The following is a 22273-nucleotide window of genomic DNA, read 5'->3' as shown; positions in this document are numbered from 1 at the left end:
AGAAGCAATGTGTTACTTTGAAAAGTGGTTTTGTTTGTTTTTTCCAGTTTATTTCACTCACATTGCTTTATTGTTTCATCTCTGTCCTACAGGCAGCCAAGAAAGAGCATGCCGCTATCATTCTCTGGAACACTGCATCTTGGAAGCAGGTGCAGAATTTAATTTTCCACAGTTTGACTGTCACACAGATGGCCTTCTCTCCTGATGACAAGTTCTTACTAGCTGTTTCCAGAGATCGAACCTGGTCACTGTGGAAGAGGCAGGACACAATCCCACCCGAGTTAGGTAAACAGCTCCTGGCTGGGAAGAGTACTAGTGAGACAGTTATGTCCATGTACCCACTTTGAGCGGCTGTGGGTAAAGTGAAATGATAACAGGGTGAAGGCCAGAGTCTGGTTACTGGGAGTCTTTCAGAGTTTTGTGACAATTGAGGAAGATTTGACCTTCCTTGTAAGGATGATAATGTTTTCAAATATCTCAGTTAAAGAAGCATAAAAATCTGTATGAACAAAATTTAGACTTTGCAGATGGTTACAGAATGCCACCTTAAAACCAAATGGATGATATATACTGAGGATTTTATGGGACAGGAATAATGAGTATACAGTTAAATTATCCACCTCTTTTACACTGATAATTTAGACATCCACTTGGCTTCCCTGGTGGCTCAGATGGTAAAGAATCCGCCTGCTATGCAGGAGACCCAGATTTGATCCCTGGGTCAGGAAGATCCCCTGAAGAAGGGAATGGCTACTCACTCCAGTATTCTTGTCTGGAGAATCCCATGGACAGAGCAGCCTGGCAGGCTGCAGACCATGGAGTTATAAAGAGTTGGACATGACCGAGAAACTAATATTTGTGAATAACATGACCCCTGGGCAAGATGTTAACACACCTACCTGCCTTCTACTTTGGACCTGGCATAAAATGAAAAAACACTGAAAAGGAAAAAAAAGTTTCCTTTGTGTACTTAGAGCAATAGCCTATTATTCTTCCAGTTTCAGTGAGTTGGTAAAATCTAGAGAGTGTTTAAAGTACTTTTGTGTTATTTAATGCTGCTTTTAATTTTTTCATCAATTAAAACCTATATCAATTTGTCTTACGATGTTTTCAGTTCTTTGGGTTTTTTATATTTTAGAGAATACCAAGTACTATGACAGATACTGAGCAGTATATGTTAAAACAGACTGATTTCATTTGCAACCAGTGATTTCCTAACATATATACTTTACTTTTTAAAGTTAAAGTGAGGCTAATAACATATCTATATTATAATGTGTTATATCTTTGTGGATTGTTGACTAATAGATACATTAGTCTTCCCTCGATACACAGTTACGTCATTTACGTTTTAGTCCCTGTGAGGGCTAGAAGTTAGTTACCCTACACTTAGAATCTTACAAAGGAAAAGATTTTTTTAAGTTTGTTTGTTTTTTTACATTGTTTAAGGGTGCATTATTTTTTTTTCCATAGCTTAATACACAGATTTGGCTACTTCCTGAGTAAGTTAAATTTCTTGAGGCTTCTTCTGTAGGCATCAACTGAACTTTTAGTTAAGTGTCCAGAAGATGTTTTACATCAGTCACTTCAGTTCAGTTCAGTTCAGTCACTCAGTCGTATCTGACTCTTTGCGACACCATGGATTGAAGCACGCCAGGCCTCCCTGTCCATCACCAACTCCCAAAGCTTACTTAAACTCATGTCCATTGAGTTGGTGATGCCATCTCATCCTTTGTTGTCCCCTTCTTCTCCAGCCTTCAATCTTTCCCAGCATCAGGGTCTTTTCCAACGAGTCAGTTCTTCGCATCAGGTGGCCAAAGTATTGGAGTTTCAGCTTCAGCATCAGTCCTTCCAATGAATATTCAGGACTGATTTCTTTTAGGATGGACTGGCTGGATCTCCTTTCTGTCCAAGGGACTCAAGAGTCTTCTTCAACACCACAGTTCAAAGGCATCAGTTCTTCAGTGCTCAGCTTTCTTTATAGTCCAGCTCTCACATCCATACATGACTACTGGAAAAACCATAGCCTTGACTAGATGGACCTTTGCTGGCAAAGTAGTGTCTCTGCTTTTTAATATGCTGTCTAGGTTGGTCATAACTTTCCTTCCAAGAAGCAAGCATCTTTTAAGTTCATGGCTGCAGTCACCATCTGCAGTGATTTTGGAACCCAAGAAAATAAAGTCTGTCACTGTTTCCACTGTTTCCCCATCTGTTTGCCATGAAGTGATGGGACCAGATGCCATGATCTTAATTTTCTGAATGTTGAGTTTTAAGCCACTTTTTCACTCTTCTCTTTCACTTTCATCAAGAGGCTTTTTAGTTCTTCACTTTCTGTCATAAGGGTGGTGTTATTTGCATATCTGAGCTTTATGACATTTCTTCCTGCAATCTTGACTCCAGCTTGTGCTTCATCCAGTTCAGCGTTTCTCATGATGTACTCTGCATACAAGTTAAATAAGCAGGGTAACAATATACAGCCTTGATGTACTCCTTTCCTGATTTGGAACCAGTCTGTTGTCCCATGTCCAGTTCTAACTGTTGCTTCTTGACCTGCATACAGATTTCTCAAGAGGCAGGTCAAAGTGGTCTGGTATTCCCATCTCTTGAAGAATTTTCCACAGTTTGTTGTAGTCCACACAGTCAAAGGCATGGTCAATAAAACAGAAATAGATGTTTTTCTGGAACTCTCTTGCTTTTTCAATGATCCAACGGATGTTGGCAATTTGATCTCTGGTTCCTCTGCCTTTTTTAAATCCAGCTTGAACATCTGGAAGTTCATGGTTCACATACTGTTGAAGCCTGGCTTGGAGAATTTTGAGCATTACTTTACTAGTGTGTGAGATGAGTGCAATTGTGCGGTAGTTTGAGCATTCTTTGGGATTGCCTTTCTTTGGGTTTGGAATGAAAACTGACCTTTTCCAGTCCTATGGCCACTGCTGAGTTTTCATATTTGCTGACATATTGAGTGCAGCAGTTTCGCAGCATCATCTTTTAGGATTTGAAATAGCTGCCCTGGAATTCCATCGCCTCCATTAGCTTTGTTCTTAGTGATGCTTCCTAAGGCCCACTTGACTTCACATTCCAGGATGTCTGGCTCTAGGTGAGTGATCACACCATCGTGATTATCTGGGTCATGAAGATCTTTTTTGTATAGTTCTTCTGTGTATTCTTGCCGCTTCTTAATATCTTCTGCTTCTGTTAGAACCATATCATTTCTGTCCTTTATTGTGCCCATCTTTGCATGAAAAGGGGTATCTCTAATTTCCTTGAAGAGATCTCTAATCTTTCCCATTCTATTGTTTTTCTCTATTTCTTTGCACGGATCACTGAGGAAGGCTTTCTTATTTCTCCTTGCTGTTCTTTGGAACTCTGCATTCAGATGGGTATATCTTTCCTTTTCTCCTTTGCCTTTAGCTTTGCTTCTTTTCATAGCTATTTGTAAGGCCTCCTCATACAACCATTTTGCCTTTTTGCATTTCTTTTTCTTGGGGATGGTCTTGATCACTGCCTCCTGTTCGTACAGTGTCACGAACCTCCATCCATAGTTCTTCAGGCACTCTGTCTATCAGATCTAATCCCTTGAATCTGTTTGTCACTTCCACTGTATAATCGTAAGGGGTTTGACTTAGGTTATACCTGAATGGTCTAGTGGTTTTCTGTACTTTTCTTCAATTTAAGTCTGAATTTGGCGATAAAGAGTTCACATCAGTCACTAAAGAGTGACTAATCAGTATAATATCATTTCCTACTAGAAAAAATAAATGTATTCCCATAGTCTTCTGGTGAGGGGTTTGCTCCCTGGCCTTGATCTGTTGTAAAAGACATCAATTTATGTGTATAGATTGATGACTAAATTACATGATTTATATGGCACTTAAACATAACTTTCTAACAAGGAAAAACCAGGTTTCTCCACTTTGAGAGTAGTGCATAAATGTGTTTCTTTCAGACCCAGTCTTCAGCCTCTTTGCCTTCACTAACAAAGTCACTGCTGTGCACAGCAGGATTATTTGGTCCTGCGATTGGAGTCCAGATGGCAAGTATTTCTTTACTGGAAGTCGGGACAGAAAGGTAATTTTGTTTTAACTTTGTATTTTTTCAAATGTAAGATAATAATATTACAGGTATCTTTGGATTAAAAAAAAACACATAATCCTAATTTTCTAATATGGTTTTTAAAATCATTTATGTATTCCCTCCTGTATTTTTCATATGCATACATAAAAAGACTTTCTTACTTGTTAAATTCTATAAATACATGTCTCTGTAATATCACCTACAGAGGAGACTCTTCAGACTCATTACTAATATCAGATGGTCCCAGTGGGAGAAAAGTAGTCAATGAAATGGGTTAAGACTATCCATACTTTTCTTTTTCATACTTGTATGAATTTTAAATTCTGTGAATAATTGTTTTACCTTTTCATTCATTGGAGGAGGTGGGGTGTGTGAGTGTGTGTATCCCAAGCTTTGAAAAAAATCAGGATAAGTGAGCTAGCAATAGGTTTTTGGCCTTGCCTCTTGCCCTTGTTCTCTGGGAAATGTTTGCCTGGCCCTGTCTTTCCTCTAGTGTTCATGCTCTTTAAAACATCCATGGGATCACAGAGTTGTACACAATTGAGCAACTAAACAGCATGGCTATAGAGAGAAGGTGATTAGGTGGATGAGGATGTTGATGGGGTGGGTTGGGGAGTTTGAATGGAAATTTTCATTTCCAATATATCGTTTGTTATTTCTTATTATTAAAAATTCTGTGTGTAACTGTGATTAGAAATAAAAGTTATTTTAAAATGTTAAAAAAATATATATATCCTTTCCTTCTCTGCAGTTGCTGCAGACTAGAGGTCTGAGGCACCTGAGCGTCTCCTTTCCTCTCCCGCCCTCTCAGTCCTAATCGTGGTATTACTGAAGCAGAGGACTGACGGCATGTTACTCAGTGACACGGAAGTGTCGGCCCCTGACACGCTCTCTCAGCCCTTCGCCCCTCTCACTGGCCTATCCGTGTCTCCCCGGCATTTCTCTGCCTACTCTCTGCAAGCTGCTCAGGCAGCAGGGCTGCTTCCGCCCTCCATGGTCAGGCCCGGCAGCAGACGGCCCAGCTGTGACTCAGAGACAGGTCACGGCTGAAATGGACGAAGTATTGTCCATCAGGCAGTCTCAGGAATGCCTTTCTGCTTGCCTGGGCAGAGTCTTCTGCTCAGTGTCTCTTTGGTCCTAAAGTTGCAGCTCTTGTCTGTTTCACTGCCCTCTCCATTTCTTTGTGATCATTCACACCCCTTCGAGGCCTGAGCTTCCAAGAAAGCCTCATTTCTTCGATTAGTATCATCAAGGTTGGGGCCTCCTGAGAGCTGAGCTGATTCTCTGAACCGGGGTGGGGCATAGAGTAAGAGCCAGGGACTTGGTTGGTTTCATACATTTTAAGGTAATTTCTTGGGAGAAGGCATAGGCACCTCGGTGAACCTAATCTCACTGGATCAGAACTGGTTTCCTGAGTATAAAGAGCAGGCCTCTGAGCAGGGACAGTCGACTTTGGCCCAGCACACTTGGGTAGTTGAGATCTCAGACTTGTATCTCCTACACGGTGGCTTCTCTGTGATGCTTGAAATGCTAAGAAGTCCTGGATCACAAATGAAAATGATGAATTAAAAAATTTCAGAGTGTCACCTATGCTGTTGAAACTCTAACGCATTGCCATTAACAGAAACCTTGCAGAGAGAAAGTGTTACAGAGTTTGATCTGTCTGTGCTAGGTGGTTGTCTGGGGTGAGTGCGACTCCAGCGACGACGCCATCGAGCAGAGCATCGGGCCCTGCTCCTCCGTTCTGGACGTGGGTGGAGCTGTGACTGCCGTCAGCGTCTGCCCGCTGCTTAACCTTTCCCAACGGTCAGTCTTGGTGTGGGGGCCTCATCTCATGTTTCTTTAAGAAGACCACTTAGTCTCTCAGTGTATAGCCCTCTTATACTTTAATCTGTGGGTTCTTTCAGCTTCCAAGTTAACTTTTTTAAAATAATGCTTATGTTTCTCATAAGAATTTCTAGATTGATAGAACTTGATGGTATTTAGAGTGGTGAAATAGAGATGGGGAATGTTGCTCAAAGGTTCTTATTTTACCAAATGGTAGATGGTGATACTTTCTCTGTAACGAGTATCTTTAGTAGCCTGAGGGCCCCACAGCCAGCCAGGGAAGCGCTGGCTCGCGGGCCTTGCCCACCAGGGACAGAGGTAGAACTGTGCACCCTTGATGTTTAAACTATCGTATGTTTAAACTATCCAAAATATAACTTCAAATACAGTTCCAAACAACAGCACCCTTGATGAGAGGCGGCTTCTCGAGTGCACAGCAGAGCAGCGCGTGGATCCTGGGTCCAGAGTCCTTTCAGCCAGAGGTAGTCGGGAACCCTGAAGAAATTCATGTTAAATTAATCAGTCTTCACGCTTCTCTTAAAAACAGATACGTGGTTGCAGTAGGATTAGAGTGTGGAAAGATTTGTTTATACTCCTGGAAAAAGACCGATCAAGTTCCAGAAATAAACGACTGGATCCGCTGTGTAGAAACAAGTCAAAGGTATTTCTTTCCTGTTTTTGCTTCTACCAGATCAGATAGACATCATTGGAGTCTTTAGCAGCAAATCTCATGCCTCATTTGTGTGGAGAAGAATACAAATCCATTCCTGGTGCTTATCTCCAATTGGTACCTCTATGTTTTATGACAGTCTCTTGAAATTGATATTTGTTACTATCTTGCACTTATTTTTAAAAAGTTTATTTGACCACATGGCTGGTTTGCCTGATATTATCTTTAGAGATAACACATTGGAGATGAAAATGAATTTCAAAATGATGGGTTTCAGAATGTGACCGACCACAGTAGAATCTTGGGAAAATTTGATTCAGAATGTTGGTGATTTTTTTGGAAATATTATAGACTGTGTTTGGTAGCCAGATCTCATGTTTGAACACTTCAACTCAGCTCCTGAAATGGAGCAAACCACCAGGTGCCGCTCCCAGCCCTGTGACCCCACTTCAGGCGGAGCGAGGGCTCCGAGCCTTGGGCCTGGGTGCCACCTCTACTGGCTCAGAGCGCCTGCTGCTCACTGCCGCCTCCTCAAACGCCTGCCTGGACAGCAGGGATCACTTGTCAATCAACTTCACCCGTTTATGCATTAGAAACGACGAGACTTGCAAAAAATGTCACACATCATTCTGTTAGTTTTTTTTTTTTTAGGATTCTTCAACATTCGTATGTTTAAACTATCCAAAATATAACTTCAAATACAGTTCCAAACAACAGCACCATGAGGAAGGTCACTGACTTGATGACAAGAGACATGTATTGTATAAGCTATTTCTTCCAGAGGAGTTTGTCTCCTTATCAGCAAAGCATGTTAATGCTTATGATGATTGTATTTATTTAAGTATATTAAAATGAGATCTGATTTGCCACTGCTTCTCTCATGGCTTCACTCCCACTTCTCTGAGTCTGGGTTTGGCTGTTGAAACAGTTCATGCTGCTGGCTTACCTAAGAGGTAGCCAATGAAATTCCATATTTCAGGCATTTGAAATGTTCTCTCTTGCCGGCTTCCCCTCCCTTCTCTCCCTTCCTTTCACCTTGCCCTGCCCACGGTGCTCACTGCCTCTGCCTGGTGCCCAGACCACTTCTGTGACCTGAAAGTGCAACACTGCCAGGAAGCCCCTTAGAAAGCATGGGCAGGGGGCATGTACAGAATTTGAATTTCTCATTAAAAAAATTTTTGTGTCATTATGATGACTTTGGATTTGCAAGAATTGATTCCTGACTTACTTTATATTATTTGGATTGCTAACATTACAGTTACCAAATTAGTAGTAATGTTACCTGAAAGACTTAATTTCAATAGCCATTTCTTGAATTCCACTGATCATTAAAGCAAAATTTGACAGAAATGCATTGTCTATTTCTTGCTGTTTTTGGTGGTGTCCTTGGTTGGTAAGTAAGATGTTTTCAAGGTTAAAATAAAATTGCTAAACTGTTAGTGATAGCACATCTTGATGTTCAGGTTTTGACTTCCATTTATGTTAACAACACTAATAGGAAGAGCATACTAATTTTATTAATATGAATTGAGCAGCCAGTAAAATGTTTCATAGTCGTAGCATATGTTCATCTCATGATTTCTCTTTGTTTTAGCCAAAGTCATACACTTGCTATCAAAAAATTATGCTGGAAGAATTGTAATGGAAAGACTGAACAGAATGAAGGAGAAGGTGCTGAATGGTTACAGTTTGCAAGCTGTGGTGAAGATCACACTGTGAAGATACACAGAGTCGACAGGTGTGCGCTGTAGTGGGCTTAGTGAATACAAGCGTGTACCCATCAGTGTCTGAAAGTATTCAACGTGTAAATGGACAGCCTTTCTTTACCTCGTACTTGCATCAAGTTTTGTTTTTAAGCCTTATGGCAGTAGTCCTTATATGAGTCTCAGACCCTCTGAAATAAGATGGAAGCTGCAGACTCTTTTCTCAAAATGTTTATATACGCACACACTCTCAGAACCTCACCCTTGCTTTCAGGGATTCAGACCTGCATCTGTGTGTTTCTGATTGAGAGCCTCTGTCCCTGCTTTCTTCATGACCAAATTTGCCTAATTCTGTTATTTTCGTCTTCTGTTTTCATATGCTGCTGTTTGGGACATTTTATTATTTACTGCCCTCTTCTGAGGGAGGACCTAAAAAGTAAAGAGATAAAACCCAGATTTTAACAGTCTTTGTAAATAAACGGACCACACTTTGTGTGGTCTTGACTCCTTCCTCCTAGTGCATACCAGCCATTCTAGGAACTTGGCAGGTGGTTGTGAGTTTGAATTGCAGTCCCTCCCTTCTCCTGTTCCTTTAGGGTTTGACTTAAAGTAGAACATCCCAGCATTTAAACTGACAGATGAAGGGGCTGGAAAGTAGAGTTCCGAATCATCTGAACCTCTGTGAGGTCACGTGGAGGAATCATGAGAGGAAGGATGAAGTCATGAGAGTGAAGGATGTCCCCAGGGGGAGTGAGCAGTAGGAACAGAAGAACATGCCAGAAAGAGTATTGGGTGTGCCCGCGGAGGTTTGGGAAGTGGGCCACCAGAGCTGAACACTCGCTCGGGAACTGGGTGGGGAGAGGCTCAGGGGGTGCGGGAGAGCCTGCGAAGCTGGAGGCATCTGACCCCGTGGAAACGAGCCGCCTGGCAGACTGCCCCTTAAACACACACTGTACGTAATAAATGTGCCGGAAGAGGGAGCGGTGGGAGTTTATGCTGTTGTCTAACAGGACATTTTGCTTCCAGAGGAGTTCAGTGATACTTAGTCTAAATGAAAGTTTTTAGAGCAGAACTATCTGCTATTTTTAGTCCAACAGAAATACAGTGTGAGCCACCTATGTACTTTAAATTCTTCTAGTACCCACATAAAGTAAAAAGAGGTGTAATTTATTTTGATGACCCATTTGTTTTAACCCAGTATATCCCAAATAGGGTCATTTTAACAGACAATATAAAAAGTTACAGAGATATTTTACCCTTGTATATGAAATCGTTGTATCCTACAAAGTGCAGTTTACATTTAGAACCCATCTCAGCGTGGACTGACCACATTTCAAGTGTCTGCTAGCCATCTGTGGGCTACTGGCTATACCCATATTTGGACAGTGCAGTTCTGAACTACAGAATCTCTATAAATTTGTCTTAGACCTTTAGTGGTGTGTGTGTGTAAGCACACGTGTGTGAGCGTGTATGCACCAAGGCAGTGAGCACCTCAGCGTCTTAACCTCAAACCAGGATGCCCTGAAGTGTGATTTCTCTGCTAATCTGGGGAAGAATCTGGATCTCCCCATTGGCACACAGTAGTTTGTTCAGTTGCCTCGTGTGTGGGACTTCAGAACAGATTCAAGTGTACTTAACAGTCCTTTGGAACCTTCTCCAGCACACCCTAAGTTCTCCTGAAAGCAGCCCTGGCCTTGGGGAGGCCAAGTTCATGGTTACTGTTTTACCAGTTGTAAATAGTTTTCCCAAGTTGTCCTGACGCATCTGTGTCATTCAGTTTCAGTGAGTGCTCCCAGGAGCTTCATACACACACACTGCAATTTTACGATGATGATCTTCTTTTTAAAAATTCTGCACTGCACTGTCTTTGCTAGTCTTTCTCTAGCTGTGCCCCAGCTCCTCGTGGTGGTGGCTTCTGCTGGTGTGGAGCACGGACTCTAGAGCACTGGCTCAGTAGTTGTGACCCACTGGCTTAGTTGCTCTGTGGCTTGTGGGATCTTCCCAGGCCAGAGACTGAACCTGTGGCCTGTGCATTGGCAGGCAGATTCTTAACTACTGGACCACCTGGCAAGTCCACGATGGTCTTAATCTGTTCTTCCCAGGGAACACTTTGAACCGTACTCTGGTAGTTCATAACATCTAAAGCAAAGGGACAGTCTTGCAGCTTTGCTCTGGAGGAGCTGAAGAGTATTTCAGGATCCCAGACCTACCCATGCCGGTTTGCCCTGATCATTTCATTTCTCTGCCTGATTTACAGCATCAAAGTTCAGATTGATGCCAAGTGCCAGTCTAAGCAGTCTCTTCTGACCTGCAGGACTTTCCTGGATGGAGGAGAGGTGGTTGGGTTGTGTTCCCGGCAGTGTATATCTTGGACAACTAAGAGCTAAATCCCTGCCTTCGCAGCAGCCTTGGGGGAAGCAGCTGTGGTTAGTGATTCCAAAGACAGACTGGGACTGGGGGGAGACTGTGCCAATTCAGGGATAAAACAGAGGGACAGAATCATCCTCTCCTAAATGAGAAGTCCTCGCCATGCCAGGAAATCCTGGCGGTCTGTAAGGAAAATGCAAGGCCTTCTTACCCACTCTACAAATCCTGTGTACTTCTCAAGGGAGTCTGGGTGAGGGTTGGAACCCAGAGGTAAGGAATCAGAGTTGTCTTTGAACCCTGGCTCACATTGGCTGTGTCTGGATAAGCTTTTCTCGTCTCTGTAAGTGGAGATAATGTGTCAGTCTGACCTTGATTCAACTCTGAAAGAAGACGCAAAATATTCTTTGTGGCTTATTGCACGAACGAAGTTTTCTCTCTAAAAAGGAATCTAGGTAGGCAGGCCAGGTTGGGGAGGGAGACTTCACAACCTGATCAGGGTACCCAGGCTGTTTGCCCTCATCCTTGGTGTGTGGCTTCCTCACTCTCCAGGATGGCTGCTTGGCCTCCTGCCATGATCTTTGCATCCCAGCCAGCAGAAAGGAGGAAGGCATAAGAGGCCCCTAACTTTAAGAAAACTTGGAAGTCCACACAAGTTCTGCTTAATCTCTGTGACCTGAATTTTATCTTGTAGCTGTACCTCAAGAGAGGCTGGGAAATGAAATCTTTATTGCAGGTGGTTCTTAGCTGAGAATTGAATTGCTTTATTCTGGAAGAGAGGACAAATGTTAGTCTCATTTCATAAAAAGTAACCACCTTGTGGGGTTGTTTCGAGGATTAAATGAGCCAATGCATTAAAAATGATAGTCCGAGGTCTGGATTTAGTAAGACACCAATAATTGTTAACTGTTACAATTAAATAAAGTTCAGTTTGTGTCACCTCCATAGAGCCTTTCAGTTCAGTTCACTTGCTCAGTCATGTCTGACTCTTTGCGACCTCATGAACCGCAGAACGCCAGGGCTTCCTGTCCATCACCAACTCCTGGAGTCCACCCAAACCCAAATCCATTGAGTTGATGCCATCCAGCCATCTCATCCTCTGTCGTCCCCTTCTCCTCCTGCCCTCAATCTTTCCTAGCATCAGGGTCTTTGCAAATGAGTCAGCTCTTCGCATCAAGTGGCTAGAGTACTGGAGTTTCAGCTTCAACATCAGTCCTTCCAATGAACACCCAGGACTGATCTCCTTTAGGATGGACTGGTTGGATCTCCTTGCAGTCCAAGGGACTCTCAAGAGTCTTCTACAACACCACAGTTCAAAAGCCTCAATTCTTTGGTGCTCAGATTTCTTTATAGTCCAACTCTCACATCCATACATGACTACTGGAAAGAGCCTTTCCATAGAGCCTTTATTTTCCCTCATTTCAAGGATTCTTTCTCTGAATTCATAGTATTTTATTCTCATTTTCTTTTATGGCCTCGGTTGCTTCCTATCTTTTTTTTTTTTTTTTTTTATTAGTTGGAGGCTAATTACTTCACAACATTTCAGTGGGTTTTGTCATACATTGATATGAATCAGCCATAGATTTACACGTATTCCCCATCTTTATTAACGTGTATCTTAGTGTTAGTCTCTCTGTGCCCAGCTCTTTGCGACCCCATGGACTGTACCCACCTGGCTTCTCTGTCCATGGGATTTCCCAGGCACGAATACTGGAGTGGGTTGCCATTCCCTTCCAGGGGATCTTCCTGACCCAGGGATCAAACCTGGGTCTCCTGCGCTGCAACCGGATTCTTTACTGTCTGAACCACAAGGGAAGCTCATATATCCTAAGCGGTATAAATCAGATACTTTCTATGATAAGAAAAGTTTGTCTCAAAAAAGATGCAGGGAATTATTAGCTCATGTAATGGAAAGAAGTCCAGTGGTAGGACAAAGCACAGGGGTGGTCTGACCAGGGCCGTTTCCCTTCCTCTGATTCTCAGCCCTGCCCTCTCCACGTGTCAGTCTGCTGAGGCTGCCCTTCCTCGTGGCTACGAGAGGGATGAGGGCAGCCCCTGAGGTGACAGATTGCCTTGCTCATTCACATCAAAAAGAAGAAACCCTTCAGAGTTCTCTGGTGGTCCAGTGGTGAGGCCTCAGAGCTTTCCCTGCCAAGGGTCTGGATTCAGTCCCTGGGTTGGGGAACTAAGATCCTGCAAGATGCGACAAGGCCAAAAAAAAGAATAAACTTTTAAAGATGAAGACCCTGACTCTACTCTAAGTGAGCCTCTGGACGAACCACAGTGGGCAGAGGCAAGCACACCTCTGGCTGGAGCCTGCCCACCTGCTGTAGCAAGAGCGTAAGATCAGCTGTGCTGGGGCTGGAGGCAGAGGCAGCCCCGCTAGGACCACACGGGGCTGTTTTCCGAAGCAGAGTCAGAGGGGCAGTGGGTGCTGGCTAGGTAGTGAAAGCCAAGTGTACAAGCCTATGAAAGCCTGAACATCAGGGCATCTGATTTGTTTTCCATAGCATCTAGCACAGTTTATCTATCTAGCACCATGTACTGTCAAATAGTTGCTGATTTCGAGAATAGGTTTGATAACACGGCTGACTGGTGGGGGGGGCATTCTCCAGTGTAAGCCACCAGTCAGTAAACGGAGTAATTGGCAGCAAACCCTTTCCCTGCCCTGGTGGCATAAAGAGGGGACAAAGAGCAGGAAGAAGATGACAGCGCAGAGGGGAACAAGAAGGGAGTGGTTTGGCCTTGTTCATTCACTCCTTGAATGAACAGGGAGAAGCCAGGACCCCAGGGAAAGGGCCTCAGGAAGATGCCTGCTGTGGGTCCACCCACCCTTTCGCTCCTGTGGTCTGCCTAGTACTGGGTGGGGTCAAGGGGGTTGTTTTGGACATGAACTTGGATATAATAGAGCCTTGTTCCCAAACATGGTGATTTTGAGCTGCCCTTTCAGCTTCTATTCACAGAGAAGGTCTCCTGTCACTCCAGGGGAGGGAGCTTCCTGGGGTTTTCAGATCTTTCTTTCCACTGCTCTCAAGTTATTTCTACCAGAGCTTCCACCCTACCAGGCTCTGCTGAGAACCCGCTCCATTGCTGTTTCTCTTACTTCCTGCTGTGCAGGTTCTTTTCTTAAAAATACATATATATATTTAAAATTATATATAAATAAAAATTATATATGTGTATATATATATTATTTATTTGGCTGCATCAGGTCTTAGTTATGGTTCGAGGGCTCCAGAGTACACGGGCTAAGTAGTTGCAGAGCTGGGGCTCAGCTGCCCTGCGGCATGTTGGGTCTTAGTTACCTGAACAGGGATTGAACCTGAGTCCCTGCATTGGAAGGCAGATTCTTAACCACTGGACCACCAGACCCTCTTCTGATTTCTCTGGTACCAGGATATCTAGGTCATTGTTCTCATTGTTGGGGAGGTATGCATTTCACTTCTAGCAGGAAACGCTAATTTCATCATCCAAACCAAATTCAGCCTCCTCTGAAACATCCACCCTCATTTTACCTGTCAGGAAATATGATTCATTGTAATTGGCAGCCTCCAACCTTCTCCACAATCAAGAGGCCTGGGGGGGTTTAGCCAATAGAAAAACCTCTACCTTTCCTCACCATTTAAGACCAGGCCTTTATAATGGAGCTCCCATCCCCACCCAGACAATGAAAATGATCACTTAGGTCACTGCATAAGCGACCTCACCTAGCAAGTTCAATAGTCTGACTTGTCCTCGTCCTAACTGGCTTTTCAGGCTTCTCACCACCAAGGTGCTCTGCTCCGGCTCTCCTCCCGTCTCTGATGGTACCTTCTCACGCGTCAGTGGGGTGGAGGCAGGTGACTCCTAAATGTCACTGACCCTGGGACTGTGACTCTTCCCTTGAACACTCCAGAGTTCCTGGGATGACCTGTCCACAGGCCCCTCCCATGAGTTGTGTCTCCAACTGACACTGTCTTTCCTGAGGCTGGGGCCCGAATTTTCGCCTAGACGTCCTGAACTGAGCCCCATCTTCACTCCAATATACCTCGGCCCCTCCTCCCTGCATTCCCCCAGTCTCCTGAGCCAGCCCCCCTCAGTCCCCATCTGTTGCTGAACTCCATCACTTCTGCACCACCTGGGCCTCAGGTCAGGCCCTCACTGCTCCTGTCGGGCCTCCTGCCTGGCCTCTGGCGGGCAGCATTGCCTGCAGCCTTCCTGGGTAGGAAGAGCCTCCCCAGGCTTTTCCTCAGCGCTGCCAGGGTCTCAGACACACCTCCTCCCATCCCTCCTGTACCCCAGACAGGCTCCTCGGCGTTGGGGGGTCTGACAGCTCTCTCACCTTCCTCTCCATCCTCTCCCCTCATCTCCACACTGCAGCCTGTGCTCCAGCCTCAACCAAGGCCCTGCTTTGGGAATATTCCGAGCCTTCTGTGCCTCCAGGCCACTGAACACGGAATGCTCCCCGCCTCCCCCTTCTCCAGGACCCTCTGGAGTCCCAGGTGAGGGAGACGCAACCTTCTGAAGGAAGGCCCCTTCTCCGGCACTCTGCAGCATGGAGGGGTGATCTGGTTTGCAGACCCATCTTCACTGTCCTGGGGGCCTCTCAGCCCAGAGGCCGCCTTGTGGACTGTTGTCTTCCCAGTGCCCACCAGGTTCCCAGCAGGGAGCAGCTCCTCAGTGGACACTGAACGACTGTCCCTGCCAGAGCCCATTTTCATCTGCAGTAATTCAGCCTTGGACAGTTGCAAGAGGACCACCCCACCATCCGGCCTGGTCACAGTCATTAGACAGTTCACCTCTCTGGGCCATTTTCTTGCTCAAAAACCTTCAGAATGATATTCCAGTCCCTTGGCCTGACTTACAGCCTTTCAAAACCCAACCCCCAAACCGGCCCTACCTCCTTCCTTGACCTCCACAGTCTCTAACTCTGAGAGGCACTCTGTTGCCAAACGAGCACATGAATGAATACTACACGAATGAAAGTCTTCTGTAGAGTGGAGATCCTCGAGGGCGGAGCCCATCGCCAGGGAATATGGCCTGAGTACCACTTAGTGGTACTGGATCAGGGACAAAGGCTTAGTGGACTGGATCAGGGACAAAGCCCCACCAAGGAGGAGGGACAGGGCTCCCTCACCTGTCTACCCAATCTGGCTATGAAAGGGAAAGTGTTAGTCGCTCAGTTGTGTCCGACTCTTTGTGACTCCGTGGATGGTAGCCCACCAAGACTCCTCTGTCCATGGGATTCTCCAGGCAAGAATACTGGAGTTGGTTGCCATGTCCTTCTCCAGGGGATCTTCCCGCCCAGGGATTGAATCCAGATCTCCTGCCTTGCAGGCAGATTCTTTACTGCCTGAACCACCACACATATTTTTCATGGTTCTTGGTGAGAGAGGGCCATCCAGGGGATCTGAAGAGTCGTTTCACTACCAAGTTCTAAACTTTGGGTCCTGAGGCTGGCTGCCGGGACCTCAGCATGGACCAAACCATTTTCTGAGGTCCCAGGGCCAGCAGCTAGACCAGGGAGGACGAAGCAGTGGCAGGCCTATAGCACAGGAGTTTATTGAATGATGAACATGTGTAAGACACTCACTGGTGGGGACTGGAGGTTCTACTTCAGGCGGGGTAGGAGTGAGCAATCTGATTTCTGACAGTCACATTCTGGCAGGAGAGGCCCAGAGAATCTTTGTGAAATGCACGTGAAGGTAAGGCGCCCACTCCCGATGTCCCCCTCTGCCCCACCCTCCCTTCTTCACTGTGGCCCAGGTCTCAGGCTTTTTCCTTTGGGGTGCCTTCCCTGGACTCCTGGTTGGAAGTAGCTCCTTTCTGTCCTCCCTCCTGCCATTCTAACCTGCATTCTGAAGCCAAGCAACAGGGCACTCAGACCCCATTGTCTGAGTCTTGTCCCTACGTGGCTATAGGCACAATATCTTCACATCCTCCGGAGCACATGGGGCCCTGGGCAGAACCAGGAGCTTAAAGATACTTCTTGACTTAAGGGGTAGTTCAGTGGTTTTTAATGACCTTAAGTGTTCTACACTGTACATCAAAGGACACAGTCAACAGTGAAAAGGCAACCTACGGAACAGGAGATAACATCACAAATGATGTATCTGATGAAGGGTTAATATCCACACTATATAAACAACTCCTACGACTCAATAAAAAAAAAAAAAAAACCAGCCAATTCAAAAAAGAAGGGGGGCAAACGATTTGAACAGACAGTTCTCCAAAGATGACATACAAATGGCCAATAAGCACCTGAAAAGATACTCAACGCCACCAGTCAGGAGGGAAATGCAAATCAACACCATAGTGAGAGGCCACCTCACACCCAGTAGGATGGCTTTACTATAACAACAAAAATCTAACCAAACCAAATAAAACCAGAAAGTAAGGACTGGTGAGAATGTGGAGAAATTGGAACCCTTGTGCACTACTGGTCAGAACGTAAAATGCTGCAGCTTCTATGGAAAACAGTGGTAATTCCTTAAAAATTAAAAATAGCACTACCATATGATCCAGCAATCCCACTTCTGGTTATATATTTGAAAGAACCGGAAGTAGGATCTCAAAGAGATACTCACACACCCATGTTTATAGTATTGTTTATAATAGTCAAGCAGCAGAAGTATTCCAGTTGTCCATCAGTTTGGATGGGTCAAAAAATATGCTACATGTGTGTGTTATATGTGTTAAATATGCTATATACCTATGTGTGTGTTAGCTGCTCAGTCGTGTCCGACTCTCTGTGATACCACGGTCTGTAGCCCACCAGGCTCCCCTATCCATGGGATTCTCCAGGAAAGAATACTGAAGTGGGTTGCCATGCCCTCCTCCAGGGGGTCTTCCTGACCCAAGGATCAAAACTGGGTCTCCCACATTGCAGGTATATACCTATAGTGGAACCTAAACATATATGCGCACACACACACACATATGTGTATACATATGTGTACACATATATATACATATATGCACACACACATATATTGTAGGTATATACCTATAGTGGAACCTAAACCTATATATGGATCACAATAAACTGTGGAAAATTCTGAAAGAGATGGGAATACCAGACCACCTGACCTGCCTCTTGAGAAACCTGTATGCAGGTCAGGAAGCAACAGTTACAACTGGACATGGAACAACAGACTGGTTCCAAATAGGAAAAGGAGTACATCAAGGCTGTATATTGTCACCCTACTTATTTAACTTCTATGCAGAGTACATCATGAGAAACGCTGGGCTGGAAGAAACACAAGCTGGAATCAAGATTGCCAGGTGAAATATCAATAATCTCAGATATGCAGATGACACCACCCTTATGGCAGAAAGTGAAGAGGAACTAAAAAGTCTCTTGATGAAAGTGAAAGAGGAGAGTGAAAAAGTTGGCTTAAAGCTCAACATTCAGAAAACTAAGATCATGGCATCTGGTCCCATCACTTCATGGGAAATAGATGGGGAGACAGTGGAAACAGTGTCAGACTTTATTTTGGGGGGATCCAAAATCACTGCAGATGGTGATTGCAGCCATGAAATTAAAAGACGCTTACTCCTTGGAAGGAAAGTGATGACCAACCTAGATAGCATATTAAAAAGCAGAGACATTACTTTGCCAACAAAGGTCTGTCTAGTCAAAGCTATGGTTTTTTCCAGTGGTCATGTATGGATGTAAGAGTTGGACTGTGAAGAAAGCTGAGCGCCGAAAAATTGATGCTTTTGAACTATGGTGTTGGAGAAGACTCTTGAGAGTCCCTTGGGCTGCAAAGAGATCTAACCAGTCCATCCTAAAGGAGATAAGTCCTGGGTGTTCATTGGAAGGACTGATGCTGAAGTTGAAACTCTAGTACTTTGGCCACCTGATGCGAAGAGCTGACTCATTGGAAAAGACCCTGATGCTGGGAGGGGTTGGGGGCAAGAGGAGAAGTGGACGACAGAAGATGAGATGGTTAGATGGCATCACCGACTCAATGAACATGGGTTTGAGTAAATTGCGGGAGTTGGTGATGGACAGGGAGGCCTGGCGTGCTGCAGTTCATGGGGTCGCAGAGTTGGACACGACTGAGCGACTGAACTGAACTGAAACCTCTCTCTATATATATAGGTATATATATAGGTATATATATATACACACACACACACATATACATATATACCTATATATGTATACACACATACATACACATTTATACATATATATATATATACATATAGCAGGTATATACCTATAGTGGAACCTAAACCTATATATATGTATACACACATATTTATATACATATGTACCTATACACACACACACACACACACACACACACATATATATATAAGAAGTAAAGTAATAAGTGAAGTCGCTCAGTCATGTCCGACTCTTTGCAACCCCATGGACTGTAGCCTACCAGGCTCCTCTGTCCATGGGATTTTCCAGGCAAGAGTACTGGAGTGGGTTGCCATTTCCTTCTCCAGGGGATCTTCCCGACTCAGAGATTGAACCCGGGTCTCCCGCATTGCAGGCAGACACTTTACCCTCTGAGCCATCAGGGAAGCCTATATATTATTCAGCCTTAAAAGAAAGTGAAGTCACTCAGTCGTGTCTGACTCTTTGTGACCCCATGGACTGTAGACTGCCAGGCTCCTCTGTCCATGGAATTTTCCAGGCAAGAGTCCTGGAGTGGGTTGCCATTTCCTTCTCCAGGGGATCTTCTGGACCCAGGGACTGAACCGGGTTCTACCTGCATTATAAGCAGACACTTGATCGTCTGAGCCACCAGGGAAGATCCTTTAAAAAGGAAATTCTAAACACATTCTACCACATGGACATTATGCTAAGTGAAATAAGCTAGTCACAAAAAGACAAATACTGTTTGATTCCACTCATATGAGGTACTCAGAGTAGCCAAATTTTTATGTACATAAAGTAGAATGGTGGTTGCCAGAGGCTGGGGGAGGGGGAAGAACTCCTTCTTATTTAATGGGTACAGAACTTGTTTTGCAAGATGAAAGGAATTCTGGAGATTGTTTGCACAGCAGGTGGATGAACTTGATACTACTGAACTGTGCACTTAAAAATGGCTAAGAACGGACTTCCCTGGCAGTCCAGTGGTTAAGGCTCCAAGCTTCCAATGCCGGGGTCGGTTAGATCCCTGGTCAGGGAATTAAGATCCCATATGCCTTGTGACTAAAAATAAAAAAAGGAGCTCTGGCTTCTGAAGAAAAAAAAATTGCTAAGAAGGTAAATTTCATGTTATGTATATTTAACACAATTTAAAAAAAAAATTTTTAAGGAGTTCTGACTTGGCCTATTCAGATTGTTTCCTAGCAACTTTGTCCTAAAGTAGCACCCTTGTGGATTTCAGACTTGTTACGCGGCCACATAACATCTTGAGAAGTACTCCGTCCATTCCCCATGAAATGACCTAGGCTGTCACTCCTCAGGGTGCAGTTCAAGGACGTTAACGTCAGCATCACCCAGGCTCGTTAGAAACCTAGAACCCATCCCACTCCTTCCAAACTTAATTAGAATCTGCATTTTAATAGATTTCCAGATAATTCTTGCAGGTTAATTCCTGAAAAACTTGTCCTCACGGAGAAGAAGGGCATTAAAAAGAGGGGTGAGAGGAGCACCCCCCCCCCACCATCCCGCCAACCTAGAGGTAGGGAAACGGAGGCCAAGATGCCCAAGGTTCCTGCTCCAAGCGTGGCTAGAAGGTGTGGCACAGGGAGGTGGGTTGGGTGATGATGCTAAAGAGCAAACTGGGGCACCCATCCATCGATGCATTCATTCCTTCCAGAGTAAGATCCCAGGGATTCTGCTGTGAGTGAGATGAGCCAGAGCAGTGTTTGGGCAGAGTCCATCCAGGCAAGGGCGAGTCTGGGCACCGGCTCTAGTGCTGCAGCCTCTGTACCCAATGCCTCCAGCCTGGGCCAGAACAACCACCACTTCCACCCCCCTCTCCACCAGGGTCTGTCTCAGATCTAGTACTGGGGGCTCAGTTAGGAGGGCTGGCTCTCACAGGGGACCACTGGGCAGCAGGAACCTCGGGGGTGCTTTTTATACACACAGAGGCTGGTCCAGGGCGTCTGCTCCACTCATTGTCAGGCATCCCAAGGCGACCGCAGGCCTGGCGGTGGCACAGGCGATGAACTTGTCTCCTGGGCTCCCTTCCCACCACAGCTTGCTTGAGGGCTGGGACAGGAAGGAAGGGGGCAGAGCACAACCATTAAAAGAATGATGAAACTATTGAGAGGAACAGGATGTAACCAAAACTGGTTAGAACCTCCTAGGCCCAAGATGGCAGATGATTTGACCTCCAGCAGACCTTGCGCCTCATACACTCACTCTAATACATTAGCCTCTGCTAAAGGGCACAGGCACCAGTGCCAGCAGCAGTTCCATAAAAAGTCAAGTGGATGCCACCCCAGTTCCTGAAAATCCCTGCCCCTTCTCCAAGACAGTATATTCCTCCCACTCATTAGCCTATGAAATGACCCAGCCCACTAAAAACTTAGCACCCCACACTTCCAGGCATCTCTCTCACCTTCGGAGACAGTCCACACTCTTGTCTATGGATTGTGCCTCTAACTAAACCTTTCATTTTCCTGTGGCTTGCTCTTGAATTCTTATCTGCATAACCTGCCCCGAGGATAGATATGACCATGATCATCCTCTCATGCCCCATTTTTCCTACTACAGAGCCAGTAGTCCATTCCTGGGGCCCCACCGTGGGTCTCCAAGGACCGGAATCTGAGTCCTCACCTTAGCTCCCTCCAGACTTTCCGGCTTCCCACAGTGGGTTCAGCACAGCCCCCGCTTGGTTCTACACCCGCGGCGCCTTCCCTTCCCTGGGCCTCCAGGACTTTTCATTCCATCCTGGGAAGCGGTCCGCACCTGCCCACCCCGCTTCCTCACTCTCTCCTGGCCTGGCAATTCGCGCACGTGGGTGTGACCCGGCCCTCCACACTCGAGGCAGTGATCCCCTCGGATACAGGGCCCCAGATGGAGCGGAGGAGGAGCTTTTGCTTGGGTTGCACTCGAACTACCCGGTTCCGAACGTGCGCACCTGCCTAGACTTCATTAACCAAACTCTTGGATCCTCAGTGTTTCTCCTCTTTCACCGTTTGCTCAGCCGCATTCTCAGACGCCGAGCGCACGCCCCACTGGGGAGCCGCAACCCTGGACAACGCCCTGCCAAACGCCCCGCCCCGCACCCTGGAGTTCCTCCGGGGAGAGTGAGGGTCCCGGGCGCTGCGCTGGGCTCGGGCCAGGGAAAGTCGGGCCGGGAGGATCTCCAGGTTCCAGGATTCCCAGCAGCAAAAGCAGTTCATTGCATCTTCCATCCGCCTGTCCGTGGGACCGCAGATACAGGAGAACTTTGCGTTCCCAGGGTCTGGGGGCATCTCCATGGACTGCAATGCAAAGCGGGCAACCACGGGTACTGCCTCCCCCGGCCCCCAGGTGGGAAAAGGGCAGAAAGGAGTGAAACTCCGTGAGTCAGCTCACCCGGGCCTGCCCGGCAGGCCCGGAGACGCGCCGCCCCTCGGCGGGGACGCGGTGCCACTGGCGGGCCAGGAGGCGCGGCCGGGGCGCGGCGGGGCGGAGTCCACGCGGGCTGGCCCGGGCGCTTCCCGGCCGCTACCAGCCTGGACGGCGCGG

At 45.9% G+C, this 22273-nt stretch overlaps 1 protein-coding gene across 2 annotated transcripts in view; it reads left to right on the top strand.

The window, feature by feature from the left end:
• The window catches only part of ELP2 (elongator acetyltransferase complex subunit 2), a 51320-nt gene extending 39734 nt beyond the window's left edge, over positions 1 to 11586 (top strand). For both annotated transcript variants that reach the window (XM_061131166.1, XM_061131165.1), the window contains 5 exons: positions 93 to 285; positions 3950 to 4071; positions 5750 to 5883; positions 6452 to 6565; positions 8169 to 11586. In XM_061131166.1, coding sequence (XP_060987149.1) covers positions 93 to 285; positions 3950 to 4071; positions 5750 to 5883; positions 6452 to 6565; positions 8169 to 8325 — 720 coding nt within the window. In that variant the 3' untranslated portion in view covers positions 8326 to 11586. The remainder of the gene's footprint in view (positions 1 to 92; positions 286 to 3949; positions 4072 to 5749; positions 5884 to 6451; positions 6566 to 8168) is intronic.
• Positions 11587 to 22273: the final 10687 nt, after the last annotated feature.

This window comes from Dama dama, chromosome 27, assembly GCF_033118175.1.
Source record: "Dama dama isolate Ldn47 chromosome 27, ASM3311817v1, whole genome shotgun sequence".
In the NCBI taxonomy this organism is placed as follows: Eukaryota; Metazoa; Chordata; class Mammalia; order Artiodactyla; family Cervidae; genus Dama; species Dama dama.
This window is presented reverse-complemented; position numbering and strand designations above follow the sequence as displayed.